The 20,621-nt window shown below is 46.3% G+C and overlaps 1 protein-coding gene and 1 pseudogene across 1 annotated transcript in view; both read left to right on the top strand.

Annotated features, from left to right (window-relative positions):
* The window catches only part of R3HDM4 (R3H domain containing 4), a 28,254-nt gene extending 8,059 nt beyond the window's left edge, over nt 1-20,195 (top strand). Inside the window, exons 4-8 of the mRNA XM_063147258.1 lie at nt 3,519-3,642; nt 5,014-5,099; nt 14,318-14,403; nt 15,698-15,753; nt 17,324-20,195. Coding sequence (XP_063003328.1) covers nt 3,519-3,642; nt 5,014-5,099; nt 14,318-14,403; nt 15,698-15,753; nt 17,324-17,427 — 456 coding nt within the window. The 3' untranslated portion in view covers nt 17,428-20,195. The remainder of the gene's footprint in view (nt 1-3,518; nt 3,643-5,013; nt 5,100-14,317; nt 14,404-15,697; nt 15,754-17,323) is intronic.
* LOC134413260 (U6 spliceosomal RNA) lies at nt 858-956 on the top strand (annotated as a pseudogene).
* Nucleotides 20,196-20,621: the final 426 nt, after the last annotated feature.

Raw genomic sequence — 20,621 nt, 5'->3', positions numbered from 1 at the left:
TCTTCTGAACACAGCTTGGCTTTCTGGCTTAACCACCCTGGTTAAAGCCATGGTTTAAGGTGTCTTCTGAACACAGCTTGGCTTTCTGGCTTAACCACCCTGGTTAAAGCCATGGTTTAAGGTGTCTTCTGAACACGGCCTGGCTTTCTGGCTTAACCACCCTGGTTAAAGCCATGGTTTAAGGTGTCTTCTGAACACGGCCTGGCTTTCTGGCATAACCACCCTGGTTAAAGCCATGGTTTAAGGTGTCTTCTGAACACGGCCTGGCTTTCTGGCTTAACCACCCTGGTTAAAGCCATGGTTTAAGGTGTCTTCTGAATGCAGCTTGGCTTTCTGGCTTAACCACCCTGGTTAAAGCCATGGTTTAAGGTGTCTTCTGAACACAGCTTGGCTTTCTGGCATAACCACCCTGGTTAAAGCCATGGTTTAAGGTGTCTTCTGAACACAGCCTGGCTTTCTGGCATAACCACCCTGGTTAAAGCCATGGTTTAAGGTGTCTTCTGAACACAGCTTGGCTTTCTGGCTTAACCACCCTGGTTGGTTGGCATTTGCCCCATTGCATTATGGGTGGATTCTATGCAAATGAAGCAATGACACATCCCAAGCCTTTCTCCCACCAGCTCATCCACTTCTGCACTCAACTATTTCAGACAGGGTTTTTTCTTTTTTAAAAATACATTTTTAAAATTTTGCAATTCAGGATTTGGAGGCAGGAAAGTAATGGAAATAGGAAAAAGGGTTGTGTCTGTAAAATTCAGAAGGAAAAACAAACCAAAACACCTTGTTGTTCATGCTAGCTTGGAAATACCTCCTCCTGTAGCCTTTAAATACCATCCAGACTGAGAATCTTGTAATTTGTGCTTCGTTTGGCAGCACTTATACTAAAACTGGAACGATACACAGAAGGTTAGCATGGCAAGGATGAAATGCAATTGGTCCATATTTTGCAGGGTTTTATCAGTCTCTAAGTGCTTTTGGGGCTCTGCCATAGCAGTGATTGACTAGAGAAGGGGGGGAAACTATTTTGGCCCTGGATTCAGAGGGGAAAATCAGGGTGAAAATAAAACAAATAATTAAATAAAAACAATTTTTAAAAAAGGCAGAAGAAAGAGTGGAAGAAATCCTGTGCCTTTGCTTCCAGCCTGGTTAGAATCATAGAATAGTAGAGTTGGAAGGCGCCCATAAGGCCATCGAGTCCAACCCCCCGCTCAGTGCAGGAATCCACACTAGCTCCGCAGGGTTTGGGGATTTCGCGGTTCTTCTGCTATGGATTCTCCCTTCATGTCCCCGTAGGAAAGCTCCGTTAATCCATTTGAATTCCAGTCCCTTCAAGGAAGTGACAGCCCAAATAAAAAATCAGGAGGGCTTGTAACCATTTGCCCTTTTCTCATAAAACTTAATTGTGCTGGATGCCAGTTCTGCAAGGGTGGCACGCAGCCCTGCCATAAAACCACAGAGCGGCCGACGTCATGATTGTAATCCACAAGGAATGTAATCCATGACTGAAGAGTGAAGGAAAGTGTTGACTAAGGGAGATGACGAGTAAAGGTCAGGGGAAGACGTAGGGCTTAGTCACACCTGCTTGTTCCTGGCCATCTTGCTTCTTTGCACAATGCTTCATGTGTGCTTTGAAAGTCCTATAGAAACCACTGTTGTTGCATAAATAAATCAGGATGTTGGCACAACCTCAACAGAGGTGACGTTTGGTGGACGTTGGAAGGAGATAACCACTCCCTGTTAGGATAGGTGTCTCTGAGGATAAAAACAGGATTCTCCATGTCTTTTCCCCTTAAAAAACAAATCTCGGAGCAGAGGCAGTGAATGTTGAGGGCCATACTTCCCTGCCCAATCATTTTCCTTTGTAAATCATAGAATCATAGAATAGCAGAGTTGGAAGGGGCCTACGAGGCCATCGAGTCCAACCCCCTGCTCAATGCAGGAATCCACCCTAAAGCATCCCTGACAGATGGTTGTCCAGCTGCCTCTTGAAGGCCTCTAGTGTGGGAGAGCCCACCACCTCCCTAGGTAACTGATTCCACCGTCGCACTGCTCTAACAGTCAGGAAGTTTTTCCTGATCATAGAATCACAGAATAGCAGAGTTGGAAGGGGCCTATAAGGCCATCAAGTCCAACGCCCTGCTCAATGCAGGAATCCACCCTAAAGCATCCCTGACAGGTGGTTGTCCAGCTGCCTCTTGAAGGCCTCTAGTGTGGGAGAGCCCACAACCTCCCTAGGTCACTGGTTCCATTGTCGTACTGCTCTAACAGTCAGGAAGTTTTTCCTGATCATAGAATCACAGAATAGCAGAGTTGGAAGGGGCCTATAAGGCCATCAAGTCCAACCCCCTGCTCATTGCAGGAATCCACCCTAAAGCATCCCTGACAGGTGGCTGTCCAGCTGCCTCTTGAGGGCCTCTTGAATCTTCCCCTTTCAAGTCTTGCCCCGAACCTGGCAGAGGCCTGGGGTTTGGGGGTGGGTGGTTTTTGGAACCTATGGATGTGGGAAGCCTAAACAGCGGTCCCTCTTCCACCTTCTAAGTGCCAGTTAAGTTAGCCTTCTCTAACCTGATGCGCTCCAGATGTGTTGGACTACAACTCCCATGCTTGCTTGGGATGATGGGAGTTGTAGTCCAACACGTCTGGAGGGCACCGTGATGGGGAAGGCTGATTTAGTAAACGTGTTCCTAAAACTACCGTCACCAAGATACCTCTTGGTGACTAGTTTTGGGAACATGTTTACTCAGGAAAGGGTTACTTCTTGAAGCAAGGGCTGCCTTTTGAAAAAATTGTCATTTATTCCTTATGTGGCAGAAATGCAACGGAGCCAAATACCACTTTAAAACAATCCTATAGGATGCACCCTGGAGACTTGTATGCCTCCGAAGTCGGAGGCTTACGAGTATCCAATGCAGAGCAGGAGGCATTCCCTGCATTTGAGCTAGATGGGCGATTTTGCCTGTCTAGCAGGAGCTTTGGGGAGGGGGAGAGAGGGAGGCTGGGGACGGCTGGGGATACCTCATAGCCCCACATCCCCAGTCTCCTGCCCTCCCCGCCCCCAGGAAGTCCCCCCTTTCAGCTCCTACAAGCTTGCAGGGTTTCCTGGCTCCGAGCTTGAAGCCCTGTCTCTGAGCTTGGAGCCAGAAAACTGAAAATATCCAATGTCCCCCAGACACAGTCTAAGGGGCCTAGGATTGCTCACCCCATCAGTTTATTGATCTGCCAACTAACTGGATTGAAACATGCAGCCTTAAAATCTCTAGTCTTGTTTTAATTGGATTTTACTGTTCTAAAATTTCATACTGGTTTTAACATATTAATGGTTTAATGTGTTTTAGAATTGTATATTTATTGTTCTATTTTGGATGTATGATTTCATCTGTACGCCCCCCTGAGATCCTTGTGATATAGGGCGGGATATAAATGTTTAATTAATAGTGTTCTTTATGGCTCACTGCAACCAGTGTTCGTAACAGGGTAGGCATGAGGTTGTGTTACACATTTGTGTGTCTCTTGGCTAGATTTGGAATGACTTCATGAACCGGTCCGGTGAGGAACAGGAGCGAGTCCTTTTGTATTTGGAGGAAGAGGCTAGAAAGAAGCAGAAAAGCAAGCTGAGCGACAAAGCTGAGGTCAAGTGGAAAGGTATGGCAGCTGATTCCTCCCAAACAGACCAGACGTGGCAAAAGGGGCGGGTCTCTAGTGATGCTGGAACCACAGGAAGTGGCCACCAGCTTCAGGGGCATCGAGGGTAGGCAAGGTCGCACATCTGCTGAAGGCCCACCTCCAGTAGCAAGGGAACCCTGGCGTCGGTCTGGAAACAAAGCCCATTGAAGAGAGACTGAAAGAACTGGGCATGTTTCACAGAACCATGGAATCGTAGAATAGTAGAGTTGGAAGGGGCCTACAAGGCCATCAAGTCCAACCCCTGCTCAGTGCAGGAATCCACCATAAAGCATCCCTGACAGAGGGTTGTCCAGCTGCCTCTTGAAGGCCTCTAGTGTGGGAGAGCCCACAACCTCCCTAGGTAACTGATTCCACCGTCGCACTGCTCTTACAGTCAGGAAGTTTTTCCTGATGTCCAGCCGGAATCTGGTTTCCTGTAACTTGAGCCCGTTATTCCATGTCCTGTACTCTGGGAGGATCGAGAAGAGATCCTGGCCCTCCTCTGTGTGACAACCTTTTAAGTATTTGAAGAGTGCTCTCATGTCTCCCCTCAATCTTCTCTTCTCCAGGCTAAACATGCCCAGTTCGTTCAGTCTCTCTTCACAGGGGTTTGTTTCCAGAACCTTGATCATCCTGGTTGCCCTCCTCTGAACACGCTCCAGCTTCTCTGCTTCCTTCTTGAAGAGTTGGTGCCTGGAGAAGAGAAGATTGAAAGGTTGTCACACAGAGGAGGGCCAGGATCTCTTCTCAATCCTCCCAGAGTGCAGGACATGGAATAATGGGCTCAAGTTGCAGGAAGCCAGATTCTGACTGGACATCAGGAAAAACTTCCTGACTGTTAGAGCAGTACAACAATGGAACCAGTTACCTAGGGAAGTTGTGGGCTCTCCCACACTAGAGGCTTTCAAGAGGCAGCTGGGCAACCATCTGTCAGGGATGCTTTAAGGAGGATTCCTGCATTGAGCAGGGGGTTGGACTCCATGGCCTTGTAGGCCCCTTCCAACTCTACAATTCTATGATTCTATGATCCGCTTCACCACTGTGGTGAAGAGAAGGCAAATCTATTTATTTATTACATTTATATCCACCTTCTTTCCTCCAAGGAACCCAAGGCAGTGTACATAATCCTCCTCCTCTCCATTTTATCCTCATCACAACAACCCCGTGAGGTAGGCTGGGCTGAGAGTCTGTGACTAGCCCAAAGTCACCCGGTGGGTTTCCATGGCCGAGGGGGGACTCGAACCCGGATCTCCTGACTCCCAGTCACCTTAGCCACTATGCCACACAGGTGTTGCTTTGTGGGTTTCCTTCTGCATCACGCTTTCCTTCTCTTCCTCTCTGCCACTGCAGAGCACCCCGCGTACTCGCCCAAAGAGTGTTTCCAGCGCATCAGCAGGCGCTTGCGAACGACGCTCAAGCGAAGCCGGATCCCCATGGTATGTTCTTCCCTCTTTTGTATCTGGTCTAGATGGCAGGGCTCCTGCAGCTTTAACTGTTGTAATGAAGAGGGGATTTCACCAGGTGCTGCATGCATACAAATGACACCTGCTGAAATTCCCTTTTCTATCCAACTGTAAAAGATACAGGAGCTCTGTCCTCCTTTTCATATGGTCACCCTAGGAATATGCCTTTCTCTCCATGCCAGGAAAAGTTTCACCTGCTAAATTTTTGAGTGTCGGGCTGCTGTTAAAGGTGTCGGAGCAGGATTAGAAAATCCCAGATGCGTGCCTTACCTGGAAGGCAGAGAAGTTGCATTGCCAACTCTCCTAAGCTCCGTGCAGATTTCATAAAAGATTCGGCAGGAAGCAACGCTTCTTTCCTTGCTTCACCAACGGATCTCTGTGCCTGCTTAAAGGCTTAGGAGCAGACTAGGTTGGCCTTTCCTGGTCAGATGGTAACCCTATAGAACAACCATTTCACAACAGGTTGCATTATATTTTATGTTGCTGGTTGTGTGTTTTTTATGCTGCTTCTCAGCCAGAGATGCTCAGCAACGTAATTATAAATACTATTGATTAAGGAGCCAGCAAAAATAAACAGCTAGAATACAGGAGCGGAAAACTCAATTATTATTTAAGAAGTCGACCTGAAAAAGGAAGTTTGTTTCTAAAAAGTATGTTGGCTTGTGGGTAGATGCCCCGTGGCACTATCGTGGATTGGGATCACTTTTGGGCAGAGATTGATCTATGACGTGATTAACGGGTCTCTGAAAAATTGGGAGGAGAATTCCCCTGTATCTGGGATTGATCGATTGCTGTGTTAGAATAGGCTGCCTCTGTGGAAGCTAATGTCCAGCTTTAAACGATGATTCCTTTCCTTCATTTTAGCCTTTTTATTGTTTATAGAATATACTAAGGTGTGAATAAAAAGTTTCCTCTCTCTCTCTCTCTCTCTCTCTCTCTAGTATCAAAAATGATGATATTGAATTGGAAAATAGCCCTCTAATATCCTTCATTCTCTATGTTGTCTAGCTTTTATTTTATATTATTGTTATTGTTGTTGTTATTATTATTATTTTATTGCAAATCCCATATTGCCATGGGAGTTAGTAGTCTGAAAATGATTGGATAAAAATATATTTGGCTTTTTCCCTTGTTCTTTTTTAAAAGACCATTTACTATTTCTTGGATGTTGAGGTCAACAACACATGATGTAAGATTTCTCTCTCTCTTCTCCTTCTGGTGTCCTTTCTGCTTTTTCTCCTCAGCTTCTCTTCCTCCTCCTCTGTCACCAACTGATTTTTCTTCTTCAAAGGAGTTCTGTGCCTGTCCTTTCATTGGCTCAGCCCTCTTAAGAACTCGCAGGAGTAAGCATTATTACACTTGCACACGTACACTGTGTCGCATATTACATCACACCCACAGTATGCATTAAACTCCCCTTTGCCCAGTCTTTCTCCTTTTCCATGCTGCCCAAAGCTTGAGCTGTTCAGATTTTCAAAACTTTTTTCTCAAGCTTTCTTCTCAAAATCAATCTGGTAGAGCTCAAGAAAGACGTCGTACGCTACCGTATTCTTGTAGTAGTAGTAGTAGAAGAAGAAGAAGAAGAAGAAGAAGAAGAAGAAGAAGATTCATCACCATTTTTCTTCTTGCAAGAAACCCAAAGCTGCTTACATGATGTTCCTTCTCTCCATTGTAGCCTCTCAACAATCCTATGGTATTGGTTAGGCTGCGTCTGTGACTGGCCCAAAGTCACCCAGGGCCTTGCTAGACCTACCGGATAATCCGTCTGGGAGTCGGGGCGACCGCACGCTACAGCTAGCGCGCGCCGTCGCCCTTTTCCAGACGTAACACGCGACGGGGCAAGGGAAAGCCCCATTGCGTCCGCCATTTTTTTTAACCTTAAAGGGCCATGTGCATAGGAGCGCACCGCCGGAGAAGGTAGGTTTTTTTAAAAAAATAAATATAGGGTCCCCACTCCCCCTGCCCCTGATTCCCCCCCACACACACAATGCCTGATGCCCCCCCTTGCCCGCTCGCTTGTCCGTCCTCCCCCCGTCCGCCATGCCTTGTCACCCGTCCTTCTTTCCCCCCGTCCCCGATGCCCTGTCCCCCGTTCTTCTTTCCCCCCCGTCCGCCATGACTGTCCCCGTGCCCGTCCTTCCCCGGCCGCCATGCCCATGCCCGTTCATCTTCCCCCACCCCCTATCTGCCATGCCCATGCCCTATCTTCTTCCCCCGCCCCCCGTACGCCATGCCCATTCTTCTTCCCCTGCCCCCGTCCCCGATGCCCATGCCTGTTCGTCTTCCCCCACCCCCGATGCCCGTGCCCATGCCCGTTCTTCTTCCCCCCCCTCTCCTGCCGGGTCCAGCCTTTTCCCTGACCCCTATCTCCCCCCCCCCCGTGATTCCCCCCCCCCCGGCCCAATGGGCACAGCGCTCCTATGAGCGTTGTGCCCAGTCCGTGGCTTCTCCCGGCTACTCGCGAGTAAGCGAGCAGCTGGGAAAAGCCACGGAAGTCGCTAGACTTTCCGCAGCCCCGGCCTCAGCGAATCCGCTTATCCCGGGTTAAGGGAGGTCTTAGCCGGCGTCATCTGGATCCCCTGTGCATCATCTGGATGCACAGGAGGGAGACCGGGCCTCACAAGACCTCGTCTAGCAATGGCCCCAGTGAGCTTCATGGCTGAGTCCCAGTCTAACACTCCTGAGTCCCAGTCTAACACCCTAGCCACTACACTACACTGGTTCTCACCATACTTATTGCAAGGGTTCTTGTTGGGATAATTTAATTTTAAAAGTTATTTTGTCTTACATTTCTTAAAATAATTAAAATACAACTAAGCTTGGAAAAAATACACATAGGAATACAGACACATTTTCAGAAGTCTTTGAAATTAGGGAGAGCCAGTGTCAGAACAATGAGGCTGAAAATGATTGAGCAGAGACTACTGTATATAACAATTGAAGCAAAAATGGGAAGAACAATTAATAGAAGGCAAATAGCTATGGACACCGAAACATGTTTATTTCTATGCATTCTACTGTTTGCATGTAGAACAAAAGAAAAATTCTACTAGTTCTAGGATCAAATATTATACAAGTCAATTGACAATGAACTATGCAAATCTAGAGCCAGGGCTGAATTTTAGATCAAAGTATAATGATTAAATCTTATTTTAACTAGGTTTATAGGTACTTGTAAAAAAAAAAACCTGTCAAAATGTTATATCAATATTATGGCAATTTTATAACTGCCTACCCCTCTGTGCAACTGAGTTTGACCAGTACATTCTTACTATTCCAAATGCTTTCCCTAAAGAAGAAAACGTTTCAGTTTATAATTATGTGACACGCACACAAAGAACTTTCTCTTTGAACATCATCTAGTTCTAATCCTTCACATTCTCCATTGTGTTGGTTCGAATTTCTCTCTAGATTCATCAGAGATGGTCTAAAACTGGCGTAGGCATGTCTTCTTCCGTATCTTCTGCCTTTAATCGTCTGATATTCTCCTGCTGGTTTTGGCCATGTGGGCTTTCCAGCTTCCTGACCCATTGTGCAATTCAGCAGGGTCTGGTTAGAAAAGATGCGAATCTGATCGATATTCTCCCAGTAGCCTTCTTCCTGCCATCTCCTCAGTCCATCTGACCTATCATTTTATTTGTCCATGAAACCCGCTTCCCCTAAGCCAAAGGCCAACCCAGGGGTTCTCAAACTTTCCACTTTCATTTGAAAGAGCCGAAAATGACTGACACACACATACACCAGTCACAAAATAGCAGTGTTGGGAGAGCCAGTCCCCAAATCACGTGAGGTCCTGGTTCCTCTCTATTCGGCCCTGGTTAGGCCTCATCTAGAGTATTGTGTCCAGTTCTGGGCTCCACAATTCAAGAAGGATGCAGACAAGCTGGAGCATGTTCAGAGGAGGGCAACCAGGATGATCAGGGGTCTGGAAACAAAGCCCTATGAGGAGAGACTGAAAGAACTGGGCATGTTTAGCCTGGAGAAGAGAAGACTGAGGGGAGACATGATAGCACTCTTCAAATACTTGAAAGGTTGTCACACAGAGGAGGGCCAGGATCTCTTCTCGATCCTCCCAGAGTGCAGGACACGGAATAACAGGCTCAAGTTAAGGGAAGCCAGATTCCAGCTAGACATAAGGAAAAACTTCCTGACTGTTAGAGTAGTACGACAATGGAATCAGTGACCTAGGGAGGTTGTGGGCTCTCCTACACTAGAGGCCTTCAAGAGGCAGCTGGACAACCATCTGTCAGGGATGCTTTAGGGTGGATTCCAGGGGGTTGGGCTGGATGGCCTTGTAGGCTCCTTGCAACTGCTATTCTATGATTCTATGATGGCATACTGAGGTGGAATTTGGCCATCTCAGGCCCTTTCTACACCTAAGCGTTATCCCAGGCAAATGGAGGGATCATCCATCACCCTGCTCCTGGGATCCCCTGTGTGGCATTTAGATGTGCAGGAACGATCCCGGAATATAGGGCTGGTGTAGACATGCCCTCAGCTGCCAGCTACTGATATAACTTTTGTAAACTGCCCAGAGAGCTTTGGCTATGGGGCGGTATATAAATGCAATAAATAAATAAATAAATAAATAAATAAATAATGTTTGTATTGATACCTAATTTATTTCTTTATTTAAAACATTTATATCCCGCCCTATATCATTGAGATCTCAGAGCGGCGTACAGATAAAAGCATACAGTATGAAACAATAAATATGCACCTTTAAAAACAAATTAAAACCCTCTCTGGAAATTGCTAAATCCTGTGCCACCACTGATTTCGTTGTGGCAGGCAGTTCCATAATCCAACTTTCCTTAAGTTAAATATAGATATTGGTTCTGGAGGTATCATGCGTCAGCACCCCACCCCAGTTTCAGGCTGAGATTGCTGTTCCAGAGGCTCTAAGTGGAGGATTTCCTATTTTCTACTGTTTTCCCCACATGCGTCTCAAAGCGTTCTTAAACACATCCCTGTTGTTTCTTGCCCCCCATTTCTTTCACATTTCACTTGTAATGAACTGGCTTCACTGCCAGTTTCCTTCATCCTTCTCTCCTGCTGGTGGTACTGGGTGGGCTGCAGCATTGAGACCCATCTGAAAGTGGCTGGACTGAGTCCCACCAGTGGCCCCCAGCCCAGAGTTTGAGAAATGCTGACTTAGACCACAACTAGACCTAAGGTTTATCCCAGGATTGTCCTGGGGTCAAACCTGTTCATCTAAGGGCCTTGCTAGACCTACCTGTTAATCTGGTGGGGAGTAGGGGCGAGGCCACGCTGCAGCTAGCGCGGGCCGTCGCCCCAGTCTACACATGACACGTGACGGGGTAAGGGAAAGGGAAAGCCCCGTCACGTCGGCCAGTTTTAAAGAAACTTAAAGGGGCCCTGTGTGCAGGACCACACCAATGATAAGGTAAGTCTCTTTTTTTTAAAGGGTGCCCCCAATTTCCCCCCAATGTCTGATGCCCCCCGCCCGCTCACTCGCCCATCCGCCCCCCCACTTGCTCGCCTGCCCCCCCGCTCGCCTATCCGCTCACTCACCCCCCCACTTGCTCACTCCTCCTCCCGCCTCCCCGCTCGCCCGTCCTCCCCCTTGCTCACCCGTCCGCCTCCACGCTCGCCTGTCGGCCCCCTCGCCTGTCCCCCCACTTGCCATGTTCGCTCGCTTGCCTGCTCACCCGCCCACCATGTCCAATGTCCCCTCCACCCACCCACCCGGCCGTGATCTCCCCACCCTGGCTCTGCTCTTCCCCCCCATCTCTCCTTCCTGGTCCGCTCTTCCTCCCCCTGGTCCCCATCTCTCCCCCCCACCGCAGTTCCCCTCCCCCAGCCCGATGGGCACAGCACATAAGTGCGGTACCCGGGAAAAGCAGCGGAATGGTCCACACGCCCGTGGTCCCAGCCTCAGCCCGACCTGAGGCCGGGACCGCGGGAAAAACCGGGCTAAATGGGGTTTCACTTACCCCGCGCCCAGGGAAGTTTCACCCCTGCCTGACTCCAGGATCCCCTGTGCGTCATCTGGACGCACAGGGGCGAGCACCGGGCTAAATCTCCGTCTAGCAAGGTCCTAAGTGCCACACAGGGCATCCAGCGCTCAGGCAGGGACAAACCCGGGATTAGGGTTGCCATTTTCTGAATCCACAAAACCGGGACAATTTTGGAGGGGGGCGGCTAGGATTTTTTTTTTTTAACTGAGCAATATGTAAAGTCTAGGGAAAGAAAGAAAGCTATCTAAGCTTAAATTATCTAACACTGCAATCCTATGTGTATCTACTCAGAAACAAATCCCATTAAGTTAAATAATATGCATAGGATTGCAGCCTAAAGTACTTAAGCAAATAAATAATAGGCAAAGAACAGTCTAAGCAAACAAACAGGAGGAAAAAAAGACACTAAATTATATTTCTCCGCTAGTTCTCAAAAGCTAGAGGAGACTTCAATATGGAGGCTTACACTCCACTGAGCAGGCTCAAGGCACCATTTCGGAGGTTGGAATGGCCAGATGGAACAGGAATCCGGGATTCTTGACTGACTGGCCGGGACATTTTGGAAATGCTTGGAAACCATGACATTCCTGGTTTTCCGGGACATATGGCAACCCTACCCGGGATGATCCTGGGATAAACCTTAGGTCTAGCTACGGCCTTAGAGACTTTCCCCTTCAAAAGCAGGCTAACAAGATCATCCCCTCAAAACAGGCCCTTTGCCTTTTAACAGGTCCTTCTGCCTTTAAACATTTCTCTTCTCCCCCTGAATAGAAATAGATTCTCTCTTTAGTCTCCAAGCAACAGCCTTACCTCACCCCCTGAAGATGTTATGATTAAATCATTGGCTCCATTCTCAGGGAATTACCAGCAATTATCTCTGGCCTCAAGAAGAAAAAGCAAAAAATAAATAAATTATATTCTTTAGTCCTTGCTCCATAAAGGCAATTATTTCCATCATCCTTCAATCTTCTCTGTGCAAGGAATAAACCAAATCTAAGACTGAAGGCTCATCTACCCTAAGCAGATATTCCACTATGGAAGTGGTATGAAAGCAGTATAAAAATGCAGGAGCCACACTGCTGCTTTATAGTGGTATTGAAGTGCACTGACAGCTGTTGGGGCCCATGCCATATACCGTATACTGCTTTCATACCACTTTCATAGTGTTATATCCTGCTTGGTGTATTTATTTATTTATTACATTTTTATACCGCCCAATAGCCGAAGCTCTCTGGGCGGTTCACAAAAATTAAAACCATAATAAAACAACCAACATAATAAAACAACCAACAGGTTAAAGTCACAAATACAAAATAGAGTATAAAAAGCACAATCAGGATAAAACCACGCAGCAAAATTGATGTAGATGTGTCACGGGCCCCAGCAGTTGTCAGTGCCCTTCAGTACCACTATAAGGCAGTAGTGTAGATCCTGCAGTGCACTTCATAGAATCATAGAATAGCAGAGTTGGAAGGGGCCTACGAGGCCATCGAGTCCAACCCCCTGCTCAATGCAGGAATCCACCCTAAAGCATCCCTGACAGATGGTTGTCCAGCTGCCTCTCGAAGGCCTCTAGTGTGGGAGAGACCACAACCTCCCTAGGTAGCTGATTCCACCGTCGCACTGCTCTAACAGTCAGGAAGTTTTTCCTGATGTCCAGCTGGAATCTGGCTTCCTTTAACTTGAGCCTGTTATTCCGTGTCCTGCACTCTGGGAGGATCGAGAAGAGATCCTGGCCCTCCTCTGTGTGACAATCTTTTAAGTATTTGAAGAGTGCTATCATGTCTCCCCTCAATCTTCTCTTCTCCAGGCTAAACATGCCCAGTTCTTTCAGTCTCTCTTCATAGGGCTTTGTTTCCAGACTTCAATATCACTATAAAGCAGTAGTGTGGCTCCTGCCTTTTATATACAGCTTTCATAGTGGAATATCCTGCTTGGTGTAGATGAGCCCTGAGATTAATTTTCCATCTTCCAAGTGGCTGCCGTGGTGGGCCTGGCCAGCCACAAAATACCCACTTCCCTCCCAGAAGGTGTACTTGTGAGACTGACAGTAAAGTCACTTGCCCAAGAATCTAAATACAAGGCAGAGGTGGTTTCTGAGCTGCAAAACACCATGCCACTCTTTGGAACTGAAAGAAAGAAGGCACCACTTTGCTTTGCAGCCTGCCAGTTATAAAATAATTTTAAAAATCTTAAATTAAAATCAAGAGGGGCAGGGAACCCGGCACGAGGCAAGAGAAGTGTCCATGTCCACCATTTTGAAAAGATCAGGCTATTTTAGTAAGGCTAAGTAGAAGTCAGAGAGTCTTTCATGCCAGGACATTTGTCCAATGCCTACCTAACACATCTCTGCTTTCTAAAAAGTTGAGCCAGCCTTACCCAAGCTGGGGCCTTCCAAATATTTTCCCTAGCATTCCTGACCATTGGCCATGTTGGCTGGCACTGATTGGAGTTGGTCCAAAAACTTCTAGGGGGGACCAGGTGAGTGAAGGCTGGCTGAAAAAAAAATGAATATAATAATTAAAGGCTTGAACAGTGACATTATATTGAAAATACTTCCCCAAATTCTGTCGATTAACCCCTATATGAAATAAGGCTTTGGCAACTTCTGATATCTGTGCCGTAGCTTGGGGCTTCGGACACAAAATACATCCATTCTGGACATCCCCCATTATTTCGTGAAGATTCAGTTTAGTTAAGCGTAAACTGATGGTCCATTTTATCAAGGAACTATCTATCTGAATCACGACACAATCTGCAACTCGTCGTTGGGCTATAATTCCAGTTAAACAAATTTGCAAATCCAGGCTAGGTAATTTCCCTCCAAACAGCTGAAAAAGGGATCCTAAAGCAGACGGAGGCAGCTTGCGGCCCTCCAGATGTTTTGGCCTACAGTACACATCATCCCACAAGTTTGGCGTTGCTCGCTAGCGCTGATGGGAGTTGTAGAGGGCCACAATTTCCCCACCTCTGGCCTTAAGCAAGCCCTGTCACCTTTTCTCACGGTAGGGCCAGCTATGTGAAGATTAGGATTCAAATCAGCCGCGGTCCCTTTAAGATGTCCAAATGTGCCATTGGAGAGTCTCCAAAATGCTGGGTCCTTAATGGCGCTCCCCTTGAGGTCTGTCTTGGGTAGACATTTCCTTACTCGCTTCCTCAGTGTACCACCATGCATCCCTGCTTAAAAGACCTTGCTTCTTATTTTTGTAGGGGACCCTGGAAGGTTTGGAGGAGGAGTTACTGGCCTTTTTCTCCGCTAACCCTCACGCCGTCTACACGGCAATGATGGACAATAGGTAACAACGGTTTCCATGTTTCTGGCTGGTTTGCCATTGCTTTGGCCTTGGTTACACTCGGCATGCCAAAGTTTCTCAGTGTTTTAGACCACAGTCTATGTACCCTCGCCATGTTTGTTTGTTTGAGATGCGGGGGTCCCCAAACTTTCTGGGTCATTTGGAATTTTGAGAGAATGTTGTGGGCACTCTCATAAAATGGTTGCCATGGGGTGGGGGCGTGCCCATTTATAAAATGGCTGTCATGGTGCGCATGGCCGGTTACAAAATATTCTTCTCCTTTTTTGGGAAGGCATATTGGTGAGACTAAAAGAAAAGTAATGTGCCCAAGAACCTAAGTACAACGCAGAGGTGAGGGCTGAGCTACAAAATACAAAAAAACCCTACATTTCTGAACCCAAATAAAGATGCCGCTGCAGGTCAGCCTTTCGCTTTGCAGTAGGCGAAGCGAAAAATAATTAAAATCAGGAGGAGGAAGGAGTCTGGTGGGCAGAGGTGTCCACGGGCACCATGTTGGAGACCCCATGGCTAGGTCATCCTTACAAATGACGCTATGCTGCTCTAGCCACCACACTCCATGGTTGGGCCTCCAAGCTTGCGCTTGCCCGCAAGCCTTCTTGCAGCATCAGCAGCTGGTGCAGGATCCAGCCGCTGCTGCAAGAAAAGAGAGAGAAAGACCAGGGTGGACTGCAAGCTCAGAGCTCCGGCCATGGAGTGCAGTGGATAGACTGCCTTTGCCAAGGATGCTTGTCCTACTTTAGCCATCATGCTCTGCGGCTGGGCAGCTGAGCTCATTCATGCATCTTGCCTGCCTGTTGGTTTCTCTCTTGTTCACCTCACAGCAGCAGCTGGTATGGGGAAGTAACAGGAGATGCATAAAATAACGCTGAGGGTTGGATGCAGCCTGCAGATGTTCACACGTCTGGCATCACAGAATGGAGGTGGGGGGGACCTTCCTCCAGCAACTAAAAGCTAAGTCCCCATCAGCCTTCAGAAAGGCACAACCACCTTCTTAAGTTTAACTCCACAGTCAATGAGGATTAGTATGTTTTTTAAAAAAAGAAACTTTTTTTAATGGTGTGCAGGGCGGTGGGTTTAAGCCTAATGTCCATTTGGGTTCCTGCTTAGTTGGTCTGAGGTCTCCAGAGAAAGATGGAATGCAGGGCGTTGTTATTGGCCAGTTTGTTTGCGGCCGATATACTTGGAGATATATATATAATATCTGCTCCCACTCCAGGATGTCATTGGTGAACCTGTTGGAAAGGTTAATAAAATGTCTTTGCTTTCTTCCTTGCAGCTTTGAACGGCTGCTCCTTCATGCCCTCTGCCAGTACATGGACCTCGCCTCTGCCAGTGAGAACTAAATTCAATTATATATATGTGTGTGTGTGTGGTGTGTAGGTTTTTTCAGCTTGCTTGCTGCTCCCGTACCATTATCTCTTTCTTCCAGTGAGACCTTGGCCTCCTCCCAGCTTACAATCTGGCCTTCCAGGTGGATGGATAACCAAGCCACTCGCAAATACCCATTTAAATTGATGACCTGGCAGTGTAGAGGGCATTCTCAGGTCCTTAAAAGTTGTGAGAAGGACCCTTGGAAGGGATCCAATTCTAGTGCTAGGTTAGAATCATAGAATAGAATAGCAGAGTTGGAAGGGGCCTAGAAGGCCATTTAGTCCAACCCCCTGCTCAATGCAGGAATCCACCCTAAAGCATCCCTGACAGAGGGTTGTCCAGCTGCCTCTTGAATGCCAGAAGGTTCTGGCTGGCAGGTCATGGCTTAGCCCCCAAACCTAATACAGGAACTGTGACATTTTTGTGAACTACCCAGGGAGCTTCGGCTACGGGACAGTATAACAATCTAAGAAATGTAATGAAATATCAATAAATGATTGGGTGCTTCTGGGCATGTATAGTTTCCTTCTCCATTTAGTAAGTGCAGCCAGTCTCTCCGTAAACTGTAGGGCAAAGTTTCAAGGTCAGAAACAGGGTGGAGTGACTTCTTGGAGGGGCTTCAGCTCTGACCCCTCTCACGGCCTTTTTCAGAAGAGGCATCTAAAATTTTGTTCGCTTGTTTAATAAAATGATGCCCTGCCTTCCAGTTTTACAGTAGCTTGGGTGGCTTACAAGCAATAGTTAAAACAATTTGCATATATAATCAGCAAGAGGCAGAGGCATGTATTTGCCCTCCTTTCGGCTGCAGGTGTTTAAATAAGATTTGTATTGTGTATGTGTGTAACTGGTGCATGGAAAAGGACTATTTAAAATGTACGCCGGTTGTGTAATAAGCCTTGATAACCCATTGGCAGTTCCTTGGACTAGACCTGCCCCGAGGGATGCTGGGAGTTGGTCTGCCAGTGCAATTAATGTTGCCAATACTATTAGGGTAACCCTATGAAAAGGAGGACTGGGCTCCTGTATCTTTAACAGAAACTGTTTTTAACTGTTGTAAACCTCCCAGACAGCTTCAGCTGTGGGGCGGTATATAAATGTAATAAATAAATAAAATAAAATAAATAAATAAATGGGAATTTCAGCAGGTGTCATTTGTATGCATGCAGCACCTGGTGAAATCCCCTCTTCATTACAACAGTTAAAACTACAGGAGCGTGGCCCTTTTTTGAATCTGGTCAAAAGGGCAGGGCTCCTGCAGCTTTAACTGTTGAAGAGGGAATTTCCCCAGGTGCTGCATGCATCTAAATGACACCTGCTGAAATTCTCTTTTCTACACAACTGTTAAAGATACAGGAACTCTGTCCTCCTTTTCATAGGGTCACCCTAATACTATTAATGCTGCCAATGTGATTAATGTTTTATGCCATTTCTGGTCATATAGGAAAGTCAAAATTGGGCAGGATGCTATGAATTGGAGGGGGCGTTTTTAGTGGCAATTAAAATTATTATTTTTAAATCTTTTTATCCCAAGGTTCCGACTACGAAGGCAAACGCCAAATGAAGGTCAGCAACAAACACACCAACTTTTTGCCGCCTGACCCTCTGCTTTCAACTTACCTGGAGCAAATGAGCTGATGTATTGGAAGCCCTGGCCGCCTGGATCCTCTTTCGACATCCATGTTTCCATTGGCGTTTTAGCGTTTAAAAACAAATGAATAAATCGTGTATTGTGGGGAGTAGGGTTAGCATGCTTTTGGGGCGGGGGGGGGGGTTTCTTCCCAGCCCCCCCCAAAAAACACTGATTTAGCAATCTGTTGCAAGCCAGAGACTGCTATTGACTTGAAGAGGACCGGAGCAATTTGTGGATCTCCTAAAAAATGTTGCACATGGTTGCCTAGCAACTGTCTCCCATCTTTCTTCTGCTGGAAGCTGCGGAGGAGAGGACCAGGACCTAAAGGCAGTTGCTAAGCAACCATCTGCTTCTTGTAGTTTCCCCTCCATTGCAGTAGGCCTCAACTGGAAGAGCTGCGCTTGCAATGTTTTATTTGATTTAATTGGTTAGTTTAATTGATTTTAAAAGACTTTCAGTTTAAAGACATGCCCCTGGTTTAGTCAGGAAGCAGTTCTTTAAAAATGAATTGTTTTTAATAGCTTTTTTAAAAAAATAAATCCATGGCTGATATAGTCGCCATCTTAGAAGAGGTTTTCCTGCTCCTTCAGAGGGAATGCTTCTTTTAAAATGGAGCTTGCTCCCTTGGGTATGGGTGTGCTCTTAAAGACAAAGAGGGATGCTTTGATTCCCCTCCAGAATTAGTTATCCATATTCAAATTTATGCAGATTTATGGATTCCTATTCATGTTTACACAAAAGCGAGTCCCGTCTGGGTTTCACCCCCGAATTGTATGCACTCTCTTTATAAATTAAATTTTAAAGAAAATTCTCAGGTGATCAATTGAATGCTGTGTTTTAATCAGGCACCAACACTATAAAAAAATTTTTGGAGGGAGGGGATGTTTTCTGGGTCCCAGGATCAATTGAGTTCCTTTAACCTGAAATATGTAAGCTTGGACCTCATTTAACTGTAAGGGTCTTCAGCGTTTATATCGCCGCCTTTTCATTCAAGAGGGTGCAATGGTGAGAGAGCATTGCTTTCTCAGATCAATTTGACATAGTAGCTGCCCTGTTTATTTCACGTTTGATGAGAAAGCCTAAAAACATGTTCTTTTCATAAGATTTTTTGTGTGCAAACGTTGAGGAACGAAAGCACCCACCCACACACATGCACACACCATGAGCCCTGTCCTATCTGTCCCTTGCACAAGCAGCCAACACCCCCTTGATTTTCAAGAGCATCTATTTATATGTCAGCTGGTTTTAAAAATAAGCTGGTGTCATTCCTTGGCTTTAAAGGAGAAGGGCAAAAAGAGGACCTTAATGGCTGGTTTTAGCTTTCGGTTGGGTTAATTGAGCATCCACCCACAAAATGTGGATGCCTTAAATTCTAAACAGATTCCTGGACAGTGGAGGCATGTGTGTGTGTATGCTTTGCTGCAACTGGGCAGGTCTAGTGAATCATGCAAGGAGAGCGTAATGAAAATCGTTCTCTGTCTTTAGAGGAAGACTGCCATGGAACATGAAAGCTCTCTTTTTTAGTTGCAATAGCTCATGGCACCAAGAGACTTTGTCTGTCTCACCCTTCATTTTTATCAACACACTCAGAGGTGCGCTGTTTTGGTGCCATGTCCCACTTTGGTGCCTCTGTGTCGGAAAAGCCTTCCACACTTTTAATCCACATTACTTCACTGTGAGACGCTTGGTTTTTGGAATTATGTCTTGCACGACTGTTGTGAGTCCACAATCTGGAATGTTCCTGGCAAAGACTATAGCACTGATCCATCTGCCACCAAACTGCCTCATTTTCGTAAACGTCAAATGACAATTTCAGAGTTCCTTTTATTCCCCCTTGGCAGAAGCCAACACATTTTGTAAAATGTAAGATAGGGTATCTTATATAATATATATGTGTCTGTACGTATGTATATGCCAATAAGCTTCAAGGAGAATTGATATGGGTATATCTTCACCGCCCCAAAGTGCTGTGTGCTGATAAGATGGCTCTGACAAAAGCTTGTCCTCTGTACGTTGGCCTGTTTTTGACAGGATGGATATCTCTTGTATCTTGTTTTTAAATTTGCTCTCATATATATCAATCATTTTGCAAAGTTTTGCTCCTCCTCACATCTGGGTTCTCTTGCATGCTAAAAAAAAGTGGTGAACCAAAGTTGTGTGTTTTTGTTTTTCACTCAGGCTGCCAAGCTAGCAGTGTCTACTTGAGAATATTCTGCTTATTGTGAGTTGTGGGTTTAATGAAGTATTGTGATTCAGAGACTGTTTTGAAAAGATGTTTTACATTTTTTTTTGTAGATATGGATCTTCTGTACCCTTTCCTTTATTTGGTGGAAACCCTTGAGTGAGAGATGGTGGGAGCAGTGGGATTTTACCAGGCAGCCGCTTTCTTTAAATAAACTGGCTCTACTTGTAAGTAAGCAAGTGGTGAAACTTTTCCTGAATATAGGAAAAGCTGCAGGGATAGGGTTGCATATTTGAAAGCTCCTCTATGGGAGAAACCTCTGCATGTAGAAATCTAGCCTGTAAAGGAGATAGTTTCTACGTAGCTTATTGTTTGGTGTGCTAGTTTTCTGTGTGCAAGAAGAATGGCAAGGCGGGGAGCGTTCAAACATCCCCTCATACATGCAGTGCAGTGGTACAGTCCAGCCAAAGCTGTACTACTTGCTTCCAGAGAATGTATAAACTGCCCCCAAGGTTGGATTTTGTGACATCAGCAAACCATGGTTGCTTTCATATGAGCTGTTTCTATGTAAATAAATATTGGTGCTTTTAAGAGCTGTGTTATTTAATTTCTAAATGCAGCACCTTGCAACCGTTTCAGACTGTTAACTTTGAGCGCATTTCACCAGCGGTGGCTCCCGCGCTGCCGAGCAAACAGAACTCCAGCAGAAGAAGAAGCCTTTTACAGTAAGGGCAAAAACTTAACTTGATGAATTTCTGTATCGTACACTGTTGTTCAATGCACAGAGCACAGGGGTGCACAGCTCATCTCATTAGGGTGTGCAGCTTTAAGGCCCCGATTCTAGCAGTGGGGAGTGGGAAAGTGCACTTTCTGGGGCATTTACGCTCATTCCGGAGGCTCTGGAAAGCACTTTCCTGTCCTCCTTATAAGCCCCAATTCGAGCAGAGGAGGGCGCAAGAAAGCAGAGGAGGCCCCGGGAAATTAGGTGTGCCTGGACACACCTGGCATATCCCATGA

The sequence above is a fragment of the Elgaria multicarinata genome, chromosome 23 (genome assembly GCF_023053635.1).
Source record: "Elgaria multicarinata webbii isolate HBS135686 ecotype San Diego chromosome 23, rElgMul1.1.pri, whole genome shotgun sequence".
Taxonomy (NCBI): domain Eukaryota; kingdom Metazoa; phylum Chordata; class Lepidosauria; order Squamata; family Anguidae; genus Elgaria; species Elgaria multicarinata.
This window is presented reverse-complemented; position numbering and strand designations above follow the sequence as displayed.